Genomic DNA, 15,952 nt, shown 5'->3' with positions numbered 1-15,952 from the left:
TTTTTCAGTCCTTCCAATATTCTTTCTACTGACTTTTAACTGCAAGACTTTTTGTTTTGCTTGCCTGATCAGTTTTGGGCAAAAGTACAGATTCTTATTACATTTTGTCTTGCAATGCTGATTTCTCGTTTATACAAAACAGGTCTATGTTTAGAAAATAAATCATTTAAAATATACTTGTTAACCTGCTGAGATGGTTTTGAAAAGATCTCTAGTGATTGATTTATACCCAGATGATGGAAAATGACTTGTTTGTGCTGGTATTTGTACCTGTGTGCTCTGAAATGCCATCATTTTGTATTCTGCCTGGAACTTTTGAAACATAATAATGAACATAAACAGCTATCCCATGGCCTGCTGTGTCTGTATGTATATTGAAAGAACTAGAATTTCTTTCCTTCAATCATAGGCATAAAAATAACTCTGATTCCAGGTATGTAATTAAACATTGAACCATGTTTCCTAATTTTGCCCTAAAATACTGTATCTCCAGGTTAGGGATCTTAGTGTAACAGTCAGATTGTCATGCCCTGTGAGACTTTTAATTATAGACTGATAAGGTTGAGGGAGGAGATTCTCCCCTCTCTTTAGCTCTGGAGAAACCTCACCTGGAGCATCCAGCTCTGGGGCCCCCAGCACAGGAAGAGCACGAACCTGCTGGAGCAGGTCCAGAGAAAGCCAAGATGATCAGAGGGCTGGAGCACCTCTCCTGTGAGGAAACCCTGGGAATTTGAATTGTTCAGTCTGGGGAAGGCTCTGGAGAGACTTCATTGCAACCTTGAAGTATAAAAAGGGGACTTGAAAGAGAGAGAGGCTCTTCCCCAAGGTCTCTAGTTACAGGACAAGGGTCAGTGGTTTTAATCTGAAAGAGAATAAGTTTGGACTGGAGATAGGGAAGAAGTTCTGTATAATAAGCATGGTGAGACACTGGGACAGAATGCCCTGAGAAGTTGTGGATGTCCCATCTCTGGGAGTGTTCAGGGCTGTGTTGGATGGGGCTTTGAGGGGCCTAATCTGGTTAAGGGCATGGCAGGAGGGTTGGTGGTGCTTAAAGGTGTCTTCCAACCCAAACCATTTTATGAAAATATGAAAAAAATAAGATACACAGTCTTTTCTGTAAAGATTGATAATCTACAGGTGAGAAAAAGCCTTACCTAACATATTTTTATGTAGTGTACCAGTGATTTGCTAGTTTTAATGCCAGTCATATACATGTGAATTTGGATGCATTCATATCCTATCGCTTGAGACTAGAACATTTTCCTTTGTGGTGGCTGTGTAGGGCATTCTTTAGCCTTTTCCTCATTCTTGGTATGCACATAGCCTATAAACATGGGTTGCGTGGGTCACAATTTCAGAACAGAGCCTCTGCAAGTGTTTTTGAACTGTGTTCTTTTTTCCCCCCAGACTGATGACTCTGACATTGCCTCTTTAGAGCTGCACAGCCCCACTGTAGTGAATTGCATTGTGTTGCAATGTAATTGTGTTGCATTCACGATGCATTTGTCGCTTGGATCATGACCCAGAATTGTTCTCCTTCTCTGAAAAGGTGCAAGCAGAAAATTAAGCTCTAGAGCTATCTTCCTGAGAGGGCTAGAGAAGCCTTTTCCAATTTTCTGTACAGTAGCAAAGTTATCTTCAGGTGATGTTTTATCACTGAGGAGAGCTCACAATGGGAAGAAAAAAGGTAGCTGCCACTACATTGTAATGTAAATAATTTGAAGTGTTTGGGGCTGCTGAGGTTCTATTAGTGAGTTGTCTGTCTGGATTGACTTCAGGTGTTGGAGTCTTTGGGCTCTGATTTCAAGAGGCAAACAATAACAACCACATCAGTTGATATGAACATTCTTCCTGGCCTGAAATACCAGTTGTGTCTCAGGAATTCTTAGCAGTGCATTAGTTCTCATGTAACAGGTGAGGGAATTGGAATTTGCCTATCCTGATCATCAGAAATCATTCCAAGAGTAGTACAGAGGTTGGAATGTTCCAGCCTCAGTGATACTTTGTGTATACAGTCCCTTTCTCCATTTTGCTGTCTTTTTACTGGCTTTTGGGGAACTTGACCAAGCTCTTTGCAAGTCCCTGGCTTCACATTATGCAATGGCCAGAAAGGTTTATTGGAACCACTACATATTGGGAGATAATGTGGTATCTCTATGTCTGTGCAAAAGTCTGCGTTTTGATTTGCACTTACAGGAGCCTGAAATAACAGTCTGTAGGAGCAGGGAGGTTAAGATGGTAGATAGACTCCTGAAAAGAGCTTCAGGTTCTTTTCTTATTAAATCATTTCTTTACAGGCTGTCACTGACATAAATAAACTTCTCCTGATGCATTGCCCTTTCTCTCCACCTTGCTTTCATGTTTCCTAAGGAAGGAGATGCAATATTATGCAAAGTATTTGCCCTATCTTGACATTTCCCTTTTCTGCTGCTGTGAATTGTATCCTGATCTAATTGACATTCTTTGCCTTCTTTCACACAGTTTGTTCAATCTTTCAGGAAATCTCTCCTCTAATGGAAACTTATTTCAGCTTGATGTTCTTCCTTAAAGATAAGCTGTCACCTGGGCAGGTCACTTAAGGCCGAAGGACGATGAACAATTAAGTCTCCATTTAAGTTCTCTCCTCAGAGTACATGAAGACTTTTCTGGCCTGTCTGAATTGTGGCTGTATCCTAGACAGTCAAAGATACACCTTGCTTTATCTACTGTCATTTGAGAAAAGAGTAGGAAGAGTTCACTCTTTGTATCTTCTGGAATGGGTGGAGACTTCCTAGCTACAACTGACAGGGCACAAGCTTACCCGCAGCTAAATTGAAAATGTCAACAGCATGTCTCTGAAAATGTCTCAGTGTGCCAAGAGCTCTGGTTTTTGGCAAATATTTTTTCTTTATTATGTAATTAGCTGCTCTCAGGGGACAAAATTCAAGGATAGATGTGAAGGTTTTTGTATAGGCTAAATTGGATGTGCATTGCAAGTAGTTTGCTCCTAGTGAATATTCCTCTGTCATTTCTCACAGGACTGCTTACTAAGATTGGTCTGCACTAAGAATCAGAAGCTGCCAAAGAAAATGTTTTGTTTTGTAGAAGTTTAATTGAAATAGACCCATGGACTATCTACAACCTGATGAATCTGAACAACAAAGTCTTTACTGTGAATGCAATCATCACTATTTTGGTGAACTTTGTCTTTAGTAAATTGCGTGACAAATGGCCCTTGCTGGAGAGCCTGGATGATGGCTCTGTAAACTAAGTTGTTGGCACAGTTTAAAAGCTACTCACATTCCAGCCATTCCTAATACATGATTAGATCAATCTTCTGTTGGCCTGCAAAAATACAAACTATAACCTTAGAATTAAAAGAGTTATCAAACAGAGCGATGAGAAAAAGATGAAGTACCTGCAATAAGCACTACCAGGGGATACTCTTGCAGAGTTAGCCCTTGCCACCTCTCCCTGGGAGCCTTGGCCCAGGTAGGAGGCTCCAGTTTCCTCATGTCTTCCAAACAGCTCAGAGTTGTCACACTACAGATGTACATCAGGCAAACTAGTCCTTCAGTGTTAGCATCACAGACCTCGATGGCTGGCAGTGGGAGGAAGCCTGTCAGAAATATTTCAAACCTGATTATGGAGAAGATGTTGCTTCAGAGGTTGTTTTATCTTGGCAGCTGACAAATTGACACAGGCCCTTTTGACTGTTGCAGTTGGCTGGGGGCTTGCTGATTCCAGGTGGTTTTCTGTTCAAGCCCAGGGGTTTATAGTTGGCGTTCCTCTTTGCAGTTTAAAGGAAAATGTGTGAGTGGGTATTTTTGATCCACCCACAGGAAGCAGGGACTGATATCCTAGCAGCTGATGCATAAGTGCACCTTCATTACTCCACCATTTTTCTAAGAATCAGTTTCCATCCTAGTAGTATTATTTCTGCAGTTCTTTACGTTCTTTTCTGATATATTTTCTCTATTTCACTTTATGGAGTTTTCTCTTAGTTTTAAAAATTGGCAGATTTTCTGATCTTGTTTTGTGCACTAAACACTAAAAAAGCAGGGAAGGTTTGGTTATTATATCCATGCTTGCCAGTTTGGACTACTTATCACCGAGGTTCTCCTTTGGTCTATTGATTACTAGGTGAATTCTTGGCTGTACATTTGGAATAGTTTATGATAATTGCTTATTTTAATTTTTTTATTTAGTTTGCTAAGCATAAGAATATGCCACCTTTTGGCAGCTGCATTTGAATGAAAGTAGAAAGGTTTTCTGCAGTAAACACTGCACAATGTCTGTGCTAGATTTTTATAAATCTCCTAATTCTCAATTGCAATGTTTCTTGCTCTGTCACCGATTGAGGATGAAAACCAGTCTTATTATCCATGTTTGTCCTGAGTCATTAGCTCTACCTTTAGGAGTACAGGATTTATTAAAGCATGTTACATACTTCCCTACAGCACCTATATAGTAAATGACATACTCAACTCTCCTTGTAAAAACATGTAAGTAGAAATTGAGCTTGTTGTAAATTGAATAATTCATTTCCAGGATAGATCACAAGTAGACTGTTATGGAGGGATGTAGAGGCAATGTAGTGTTTGCATACTAAATTTATACAAATACTTGATTTTGTGCAGCAGTAGCATCTGAGTTTCTCCTGTTGAAAGCACATTATAAAATCATTTATGATCACTTTGTTTGTGGTGGAAAGATAAAACCTACATGGAAGAAGTCAGTGAAAGTAGTGTGCACCATTGAGCTTTATTATAAAATTATTAAAGCACATCCAGAGGTTTTTGAATGCTATATGTAGCTATATATAAGCATGTGTTGTGATTTTGAGTGTTAATTAGTGATACATTTTACCTGAGACAGAACCTCTTCCAAGTGCAACATAAAATTACTCTTCATATGTGTAAAATATATGGCAGAATTTATAATCATGTTGTTTCTGAATTTTTACAGTTTGCTGAAGATAAGAGCATTGTTCTGCTGTACTTCTCTGCCATCAGCAACTTTTTGAATGTCTTACATTGCTAAATCCCAACACGTGCCTAAAAGCATTGTTCAAATGGTGTTTTGAGGGAAGTAGCCTCACATCCTCATGGGAACTCACTCCTCTCCCTGCTTCAGAAATGTTACCTTTGTTCCTAAAGTGCACATGTAGTTTCTCTTTAGGCATCATTTACAGTGAAACTGTTTTATCCTCTTGGTATATTATCAGTGTGTTTCCTTTAATACCTTGCATTTTTGTGGGCCACTGTTAACATATGCAGGCCATCCTCTTATCCCTGTGGTACATTCTCTGAAACAGAAATACAGAAGAGTTGAAGGTTTCTATTGTAATGATTATGTGACCAAAATAAATTAACTCCCAGGCTGTAATGCTGCTTTGTTCAAGTGTAAACATCCTGTCCACAGCACTGGATGGTGCCTCCAGCCTGCAGAAGAGAGAGTAGCATCCATTCCCTGGTAACATTTGTACTCCAATTCAGTTGTGACATTTAGGAAGTTCCAGCTGGTCACACTGCATAATTTTTCTCTCCTCCTGTCTTCTCCAAAAATGTTTTAGGTAGAAGAGCTGATGATGGCTATGGAGAAGGTCAAACAGGAACTGGAGTCAATGAAAGCAAAATTGTCCTCTACACAACAGTCTTTGGCTGAGAAGGAAACCCATTTGACCAACCTACGAGCTGAAAGAAGGAAACATTTGGAGGAGGTCCTGGAAATGAAGTAAGTGTCTTCTTTTATTATTTGTAGGATTGTTTTATTGATGTCTCTGCATTCTTGCTGTTCTAAGGACACGGGTATGTCTCTGCATATAGCAGATATCTGTAATCAGGAGAGCCTTCAGAGGTGACTTCTGACCAGGGATTACTGACATCACTTACACACTTCCTCCAGAACTCAAAAACATTTCTTCCTTTTGATTGTTTACAGTAGACTTCTGTTATTTGCACAATAGCATCTTCAAAGCAGTTATTAGGACTCAGTTGTTCAATGTCTAATGAATGACCCATCTTGCTTTGAGCAGCCCATAAATACTTCAAGGTAAGGTGCAAGGAAGTGTAGCAAATGACAAAATAAAAAGGGAGAAGATAAACATAATGTCAGGTGTTTGTAATGTTAAAAATCAGACTGCAGATTTCTGGTCTGCTCAAGTATTTTTCAAACTCATTCAGATGATTCATTAGCAGTGGAGCAGCCTGAAGTTCTCTCTCAGTCAAACTTCTCTAATCATCCTTGCACAAGGACGCCAGGATAAAGCCAAGCTTTGAGGAGGTGGGGAGAAGAGAGGGATTACACTTCCCAGGCTTAAATGCTTCCTAATTTCTGACTGTGCATTACAGATAAATAGTTATCCTTGGTTTAGGGAGACATGAATCCATTTAGTGCAATGATGGATAGTGCTGCCAGCAGTTCATTAGAAGCACTTTCAGTTGTTTAGCCAGCCCTGAAGAGAAGGAACATTTTTATTGGCAGGACTAGCAGTGGTTCCTCCACTGTGGTTTTGTGAGCCATTATTTATTTATTTAACTATTCTACACTGGTTTCTTTCCTTTCCTTTTTTTTTTTTTTTTTTTTAATGAAAGGATAGAAAAACAGCTGTTACAAAATGGAAAGAGGTGGCTTAGATCTTGAAACTTTAACTTAGAACTGCTGTATAAAGTAGGCCAAGCCTCCCCAGCTTCATATTCGGCTACAACAGTTTGATCTAGACCTGGCATAAGGATGTTGGAAGACTGCAGTACTTAAAAGCCACACTTTTTATTTTTAATAAAAAAATTTATTGAGCTATAAATTTGACTGCCTTGAGAGTTGCTGTATAGGGGGATGGGAAGAATAGCTCTTTAGGTGATGTGGGAATCCAAAGCAACTGGAGATGTATCCCATTTCCAATCACTTGAGAGTACTTTCTTCTGCCAAACTGCTCTGCCAAACCTTCTCATTAAAATCTACACGCAGTGTACTGTATATCCTGAAATGTATTGGAATTGTGTAGATCCTTTAATATAACTACTCACTTCTAAATGATGACCTCTCTTACCTGTGTAAGTTATTGTTGGAAAGTTTTTGTACTGAAATGTGGTATCAGGTACTGCATGAACTGGTAAATCCATTGTACCTCAGAAGGAAGAAGAACAGTGGAGAGAATGGTAATGCTGTCAGCACATGGAGAGAAAGATGGAAAAAGCATTACGTTTGTATAGTTAACTAGCTGAGCATGTTTTAGTCATAGCTGGTCTGTCTTAAAGTTCTGTAAAGCTGCCAAAGGCATCCAAACTTCAAAAACTCGCCCTCACCATGAGGCTCTGTTGCAAACAAGTCTCTACTGAGGACTCCCAGTCAATTAAATATCTTACTTTATATACAGAAACTCCAGTATATTCTTTGTTGCCCTGCTTTCCCAGCCTATGTCTTTCATGAAAAGCACTCATTTGTTTTCTAGTTTTGCAAAACGTTTCTCGTGTTGTTAAAGTATTTACTACTATTTCAACTAAAAAAATAACAGTAATTGAATGAGTGGTCAGTTTTGTGAAGCAATTAGCTGCTTTTGGAGTCCTTTTGGAGGAAAAATAACTGTTGTACAGATAGTGTTCAAAGGGTTGGTGAAGCAATATTGTTTCCTATGTTCTAGGGCATGCTTCAGTGGGAAAAGGTTTTGAGGTGCTCAAAACCAGCACTGATTAAATTTGAGATTTGTTAGAGGTGTAGATTTAACAACCTAGGCCCTGAAGTCAGGTAATGGGACTGGGGAGCAGACAAGAAAAATAGCTTAGGAAATGCTGCTTTAGGAGATTCCAGATCTGGAGTGAAAGAAAGTGTTAAAGCAACAAGGGGACTCCAGAAAGTTACCTCTGGGTTTTAATAGGAACTTGTTAGATATAATGCTAGTGAAAATAGATGTTTAAAATACTGTTTTTTAGAGTAGAACTTGTGTTTACTACTGACTCTGTAACCCTGAGAAGATCATTTCACACTCCTTAGGGAATAGTGTGGCACTAGAATAGCTCAAGTGTGAAATATTCCAAGCAAGAAATTTCACTCCTTGAAGAAATACTTCTTCAAGCTCTCTTCCTTTAAATCTAATATTTTCATTTTCTTTAAAAAAACTTTATTGCGAATAATTATGAGAGAGGCAGATAATGGTCTCTATTTATATCACCAAACCTGATCTACTGTAGAGAAATACTAGTGAACTGCTAGGGTTTTTGTTTTGTTATGTTTTCTTTAAGAAGTTCTAATGTTTCCATCATTCACAGCAAATCTTTTAAATTAGGCAGGAATAAAGTGCTGTCTACAGAGAAATCTCTGTTCTTTGTCCCATAAAAACCTGCTTAGGCTGAGCTGAGTTATAAACTGTTGAAAATCACCAGTTTTACTTTCTTTTTTTTTTTTTTCCCCTGGTGTTGTCAGCAGATTTTGGCAGTGTGTGAAAATAACCAAGCACAAACAGTCTAATCTGAGGCCGGGCTCCTGCAATTGCCAAATCTCGAGCAGCGGACACCGCACTCACAGGGAAGGGGAGCAGACACTGTGTCTGCATGGTTTTTTTACTAGACAGGCCTTTTGTTATGGTCAGAAGGGTCTTCCTAGTCATGTGCTTCGAGGCTGAAAAGTCCCAGTTGGGACATTTCTCAAGGTGTTCTTTCAGACCTGGAAAACGATCCAATAGCCCTTTCCTGAGTGATGCCTTCTCCTGCTAATTGCAATTGCTGCTAGCCCTGTAATTCAAGGTATGCAGACTTACATAACAAAGTTGGCGCTTCAGAGTTGAATCTTTCATCCTGCTGGCTCACAACAGAAGGATTATTACTTCTCTGAGAATAATTTACTATCCTGTTGTTTCTTGAAAAATAATCAAAGATACTGCAGAGTAATTAATTGTTAGCACAGAAAATAATCTGTGTTTCAAAATCAAGCTGTCAGAAAACATCTTTTGATTTCTTGTCTCACTGTACATGAGTAGTCTTTTGAGTATTTATCAAAGTAGTTTTTAATGAGATGCCAACCTAGGCAGGGCTGTGCAGGAAGACTGTTCACCCATATATCTGCTACAGTTTTCCTGCATGATACGATTTAAAAATACTTGGTAGATGGAGAAGTCCACATTTTCATTTTCTGGCTCTCAGATAAGAAAAAATACAAAGGCATGTGCATGAACACTCACAACTAAAAATCAAGTCAGTGGAAGCTGAGGTTGTTTATCTTGTGAAAAGTTCATCTTCCCAGCAATAAAGCAGCATGGTCTGGAGGTATGAGTATGAAGCTGAAGTTGAAAGTAATCCAAAAGAAACTGATTAATTGATACAGTTTATTTGCCAGAAAAGCAAAATCAATTGATCAAAAATGACATGTGAGGTAATTTCAAGCCCTGCAAACAGTTTAACCAAACAAAAAATACTTCAGATTGTGTACACTCATGGTGAACAGAGCTAAAAAAAAAAGTATCAGTGTCCATCCAACAATAACTTGTTGCCTTATCCACACCTGTCGTCTTGGAAATTAAGGAATTTCCTGGTCTTTAAAGAAGTTATGCATATGGAATAACAACAGTCCTCCAGAACAGCTGTCTCCAGAGTTGGAAATCTCTTTGGGTTTGTTGTCAGTGCCACAAAGCAGCAGCACATCACCATCACATCAGCAAGGTGTGGCTTTCTAGGCCCAGCACGGGCTCTTCATCACACAGAACTGGGCTTACAGGCTCTGGGGGTCGCTTGGTGTGTCAGACGTGATGGCAGCAGTGGTACCTGAACTTCTCCTGTGATTGCTTCATGTGCACTTAAATAAGCTCAAGTCCCACAGGGGGCACTCTGTGCCTGCAGGATTCACTGTCTGGGGCAAAGCTGAACAAGTGCATCCCTGTCGGTCCCTTTTTCCTTCTGTTAGCTTTGGAATTTTCTTCTTAGTCTTTTTCAGCGCACACAGTGGAAATTAACATGCTAGTGTCCTGTTACCATTGTTTTGTCCTTTTCAATTTTGTTTTGTCCTTTCCAAGCATAAAATATTTAATCGTATATGTTTATTTTAATTCTATATTGTCACCCCATTAAGTAGTTACTACTTCAGTTGAAATAGTCTGAAATGTGAAAAAGAATCCATTTCTAATTACTAAACAATACAGACCTCATGTTTAAATAATTCAGAAGAGACTGACCTTGGAACTGCTGTTAATCTCCAAGTGAATGGTACAGAATCCAATAGGAAAGCTGAAATACAATATGCAGATACAGTGTGTGTCTTTTGAGGCTCAAGTTATTGAAGGATCTTGGTTACCTTCAAATTTGGTGTCTTTCGCTACTATTTTTTAATTCAGGTGGAAAGTTGAGAGAAAACATAATTTCCATCACACTTTTTTTTTCTCTTGGCAATTAAGGAATGAGCCCTGTTATCCTTCCTGTCCTGCTGTGTTGTCCACGAGCCTTCTGAGCAGTGCCAGTGCACAGACAGTGTTGTGGCAGCACTGGAGACAGCCTGCCACCCTGTTCCCAGTGCAACTCACGCTAGCTGGCCTGAACCGTGGAAGCAAGCAGAAGAGTTTAACCCATTTTTGGGCACCAGTACTAAACTGGTCAATCAAATGTTTCACATAAGTGAATCTTGAATCTCGAAGTGTCACTGACTGATAAAACTGCAAAGCAAAGACATGAATGAACCTTTAGCAAAGTGTATATAGACAAAAAGCTCCATATGAGTACTCACAGAATTAGATTGTTGTGGTCTTCTCTGTTTCCTTAAGTATTGGCAAGTTATATTTACCTTTTCTAATTTGTTTGTTGTTATTCTTCACCTGCCTTGAAAATACTTTCCTTCTGTAGCTTTTCAGATACTAAAACCTTATCACAATATGTCACAGTCGTGTTCTGTCTTGTGATAAAACCTTCTGTATCTCATTTTTTCTTCAATTCTATGGTCCCTGAGAACAATCTTGCAGACAGAAAGTATTGTACTATCTTAATGAGCCATGACAGGCCTGGAAGCAAAACCAACTGCTGAAAACTACACCAGGTGGTGTTAAAGCATTTTGCTCCACTCAGTCATTTCTAAGACTATTGATGTTGTAGGGAGGAGTTGGGAAAAGAGGTCCAGTCATTAACTTCTGGGGAATTTAGCTACACTATGCTCTTGTTCCTATGCCTTTCCATGGGAGATTATTTTTCTGGATATAATTCTTGAGGGACTGGGTTTAGTGTAAGTGATCCCTCCAGTGTCATAGTTTTCAAGATGGTGAGAGAAAATTAAACCTCTTTCAAATGAGAATGTGAAAAATTCAGCATACAGCCTCAGCATTAAAAATGTAGAGGCTTTGTCATGCTTTCATTTTCTGTTAAGGTATTGCAACATTTCTACAGAAACTGCTCTGAAAGATCTCATCAGTAGAGATCTTGGCATATATGTATACACATAGTACTAAAATGTATGATTTTCTTAGGCTTACAAATCCTGACTCTAGAGGATAAATACTCTTCTTGTCTTTTCTCAGTTTTGCTAGTCATGATTGCAAACCATCTTAGAGAACAGGTGCAGCATAAGAAAATTTCATGTTCTTTATTGTCCAGAGGGCATTTCTTTGGTAAAAGCCTGTTTTTATTATAACCTGTATGCAGATCATGTTATCTAAAAGAAAAAGAATTCTTGTTTTTGTTTTTTTTTTTTTTCTAGATAATGTTAAATTGATAGCAGAATAGGGAGAGTGATGGTTTTATGTTGACTAATATATAGAACAGATTGTTTCTAAGATAGCTCTAAGGGCATCAACATACTGCCTTCTGCTAACTAATTCTGTATGCCTTTATTTTGTATAATTAAATAGACAGAAGTTCTGTCACAAGTAAAGGTTTATCTATTCAAGGGAATCTGTGTAATTTTCCCTTGGAAGTATGAATCCTCCACGTCACTCAGTTCTAGAACAACACGAAACAAAAGTGCATTTCCAAGTTTTCTGTATGCAAAGACATTGTTTGTGTATAATTCTCTACAGAAAAAGCGTAAATATGGTTGTGATTTTTTGTTTTAAAATATGCAGGAGTGTTTTGGCTCAGGGTTGATAGCAAAAGTAGATTTCCTTTGCTGGCTGTTTCAGCTGCATCAGTGATTCCTGTCGCCATCCCTAATCCAGTATAAGATTCTGGGGCTTCCAGGGGTGTTACTGAGCTAAACTAAATCAAGCACTTTTTACTTTCTATTAAAGTCAAAAGAACCATGAGTTCCTTAGGGTGCTTTTTCCTCTTTTATAAATGTGAATTGTAAATAGTAATGCATATAAATCAACTCTGTGAGCACTACATATTTCATTAAATACAGTCAAGTTGCGGGTTAATGGAAGTTCCAAGTGAAAATATTATGGTATCTCATTGCATATATTGTAGATTTAATGTAGTGTGAACAATAGTAGCTTTGAGCAATTGTGAATCCCATCCGGACATCGTCAACATAGTTCAAAATACAAGGAGGGAACTCTCAAAGGGTGGATGTGCTTACATGGCCACTGTGCATGTGCAAGTCACTCTTTTATTGGGTTTAAAATAACAGCGGAGCTTTGCGGGGTGTAGGTAAGGCAAAGTCTAACTCCAGTCTGTTTTCTGGAGTGGAACAGAAATTCCTTTTTTTTTTTTTTTAAAGTGAGGTCAATTTGCTTTAATTACAGAAATAACCTCTGAAGCAAGTAATTGCTTCCCTGCAATCCTAGAGGACAACAAGTGGGAATTGAGTAATAAAAATTGGAGAACTGGGTTAAGTTGTTGGCAGTACATACATTCTTTGTCTTTAGACTGTATGGGAATATCCATGATGTCTTTTTTGTTATTTTCCCTTCCCAAACAATACTTTTGATTTCTTTTAGGCAAAATAAGAAGCATCAGTTTGCAGGTCTGTGGAATTTCTGGGAAAGTTCCATGGTGATAGGATTTGAGAATTGTTGGTTTGGGTTTGTCTGGTGATACCTTTTGTGCAGTGAAAGTGTTTCCATGTAACTGCTGTTAAAAACATGAAAATTGACCAGAACTGTTCATTTAGAAATCCTAAAAGGTGACACTAAGCACTGTGAAAGTGTCTTTCTTTGAGGTATGATGCTGTCACTGCTATTAAGTCAGTTCTCCCCAGTTCAGTAGTTTTATAATAGTTTTCTGCAGATTGCAGGATGAAGAGAACTCTTCCTGTACTAGGAGCTAGCGCATACAGGAACATAGGGAATGCTAAAAAATCATTTGACACAATGATATATTTAGTGTTGCCTAAACCCCTTTTTCAGGCCTGCCTCAAGTACTAAATAGATATGGCTGTAGCTTTCTCTAATCCTATTGCTCTTTTTCAGTCTGCTGGCATTCTACAGCTTTAAAATTCATGTTGACTTGAAAACTACAGGATCACATTGGTGTATTTCCACTATGAAATAATCTAGGAATCAAGCTTTGCATATGAGGTTAAACTAAATTATATATTTGCTATACAATCAACTAGTTTGATAATTTAGTTTAATTTCATGAATAAAGATTTTAGTCCACTGAGATTGCTGTGAAAAGATGACAACTGCAAGTTGCTTTAAGCAGCGGGGAATTTCATCAGAAAATGATTGGAGTAAATGGTTACAGGTATATGTAAATGTTCAGAAAATACTAAAGTGTTGAATAGCAGAGACATCAACTTGTTGAGGTTAAATCATGACAAATCAACCAGGTGTCTCCATATACCAAGTCATAATTTTGGTAATATAGCAGTTTTGATCTCAGGAGGATTTGTGTCATCATCTTGCAGAACTGTCTCATCAAGAAGTAGGGATTGTATTCCTTATTAAACCACTATGATGTGAATAAGTAGGTAGCTGTAAAAGAATAAACAGTAGTTGACTGTTGACTGTTACGTGATGACCTTAGAGATCTCTCTCAAGCCTGCTGCTGTTCAAATTGTCCATAATGAAGTGATTGACAAGCCAAAGCCAAAGGGTGTGTATTGCCAAAATGCCCTGCTGGGTGTTCAGGTGATTTGGGGAACAAGATGAGAATTCAAACTGATCTCAGTAAAGTGAAGAGGGGTTCTAGGAAGGATTTTACATCAGCATATCACAAACAGCTTAAATACAGCTGAATGTGCTTTGGGGGTACTTTAGGTGAAGGTGAAGATGGAGACTATGTTATCTTGCAGTTTTTGTGATTCTTCAGCACAAGTCATACACTTTCCTTACTGAATGTCTGTTAGAATGAAAAATGTGTTCTGTAAAAATGTATTATGTGCCTGAGCTTGTTCCTCATGTGATGTGGGCTTGGTTCTGTCTGTTAATATTATCCTTGGCTTGCAGGTTCAATTTCTAAGGAGAAACTTTGCTTTTGTAGGTAATTCATGTTGAGTATTCTCCATGCAAAGGAAACTTCTTTATTTGTTGGAAGGAATAGAAATAATTCAATTTGTTGGTTCAAGGTAGCTGCAGAACTTTTGCTGTCTTTCAAGCCCTCATTAGGCAGGAAACCTGAAAGGATTAGGACTCACTAGGTTATAAAGAATGTCAGGGATATCTTCTTATATTTGGAAGTCATCTAGTCACATCTAGTGATCTAGTCACACTTTCATCAAAAATATTAATAATGCAACTATATATAATAGTATTTTTCAGTTTAATTATTTTCACTAAAGGATTTTACATTTCAAAGTAATTTTTTAAAATAAAAAGGGAGAAATGCCATTGTTGTTCCTCAAAGGAGTAAACTGAAAAGCAAAACATGAAGTGACTTGTTCACTCATGGCCACAGAACTAAAGTGATGTCAGGAATTAAAATCTGAAGATATTGGGTTTGTAGAATTTTTTTTTTTTTGATGTCTTAACAGTTTGAGACAGTTTTATGGGAAGTGTTGTGCATGTAAGATATATAGTTCTTTATGCATTTCTCTCTTCTAGCATGTTCTCATACAGATCCTTTGTACATCCTCATTTTTTGTTTTATTTGTCTGTACCTAAAGTTGAGTATGCATTTCTTGCCACTTCAGTGCTGTAACTGGAGAGAAGCAATCTGTTCTGTTTTGCTGAGCTGATCTTTGGATTTATCTTGCTTATTAGAGTCTCATTGTTAGTGAGGGCTCTGGTTTTGAGTTTGAAAAACTAGATTAATTTAGCCAGGAGATGTTAATGTAGAAGAAAAACAAATACATTTTTGCCTTGCCTTTAAAAATATGAAGCTGGCTTTGGACTGCAGTTTCATAGGTTTTGTGACAAATGAGGCAAGAAATATTTGGCAAACTCCCTATGTCCAAAGTATAGTGTGCTCTCTAATTCTCAGCCCCAGAGATCTCAGCAAAGGCCACAAATTAAGCAAAGTCAAAACTAATCAACTTTACAATCAAAATACAATTATTAAGGCTTTCATTTACTACAAAGAAGCAGTTGTGAAAGAGGCACCGGAGCAAGTTCTTTTGTGCAGTAAAGGAAAATCAACAGCAAGGTGTCAAACAGAAAAATGAAACCCTGCAGGTGAGGTCTTTGGAGCCAAAAGAAACCAGCACTTATGCAGAAATGCAAGTAAACTGTTGGAGAATGGAAAAGGTGTTTGGTGCTGAGCTGCAGAGGGTGTCAGTGTGGCACTTGGCCCAGGCAGAGGAATCCTGTGGACTAAAGCAATGCTCTGGGGTCAGGCACAGCCCCTTGGAATGATGTCCCTGTGAGCCTTCCCTGCAGGGCTCCCAGCTGCTGGAGCTTCTGCCTCCTTTGCAGCGTGGAGCATGGGAATAGCACTCCCTGTGTGGGGGGTTCCAGGCCTGCCTGGACACACCACAGCTGACAAGACCTCTCTTGGTACGTTTTGTGCCCTTGTTCTGGGGAGACAGGGTGCTCCACGTTGCTTCATGACATGCGTGGATGCATCCTCATTGTCTGTATTTATACAAATACTGAATTTCTTGTTCTGTTTGATGGGCAAATACAATCTCAGTGTGACTTAAATACAACTAAGTATAAGAACTTCATCTTTAGTTGCCTGTTCCT

General features: G+C 38.5%; 1 protein-coding gene across 2 annotated transcripts in view; it reads left to right on the top strand.

Annotated features, from left to right (window-relative positions):
* The window catches only part of ERC1 (ELKS/RAB6-interacting/CAST family member 1), a 271,097-nt gene that overhangs the window by 172,501 nt on the left and 82,644 nt on the right, over positions 1–15,952 (top strand). For both annotated transcript variants that reach the window (XM_053978014.1, XM_053978013.1), the window contains one exon: positions 5,555–5,715. In XM_053978014.1, the coding sequence (XP_053833989.1) occupies positions 5,555–5,715 (161 nt within the window). The remainder of the gene's footprint in view (positions 1–5,554; positions 5,716–15,952) is intronic.

Source organism: Vidua macroura, chromosome 5, assembly GCF_024509145.1.
Source record: "Vidua macroura isolate BioBank_ID:100142 chromosome 5, ASM2450914v1, whole genome shotgun sequence".
Classification (NCBI taxonomy): Eukaryota; Metazoa; Chordata; class Aves; order Passeriformes; family Viduidae; genus Vidua; species Vidua macroura.
The sequence above is the reverse complement of the archived record's forward strand: the minus strand, read 5'-3'. Positions and strand labels throughout refer to the sequence as shown.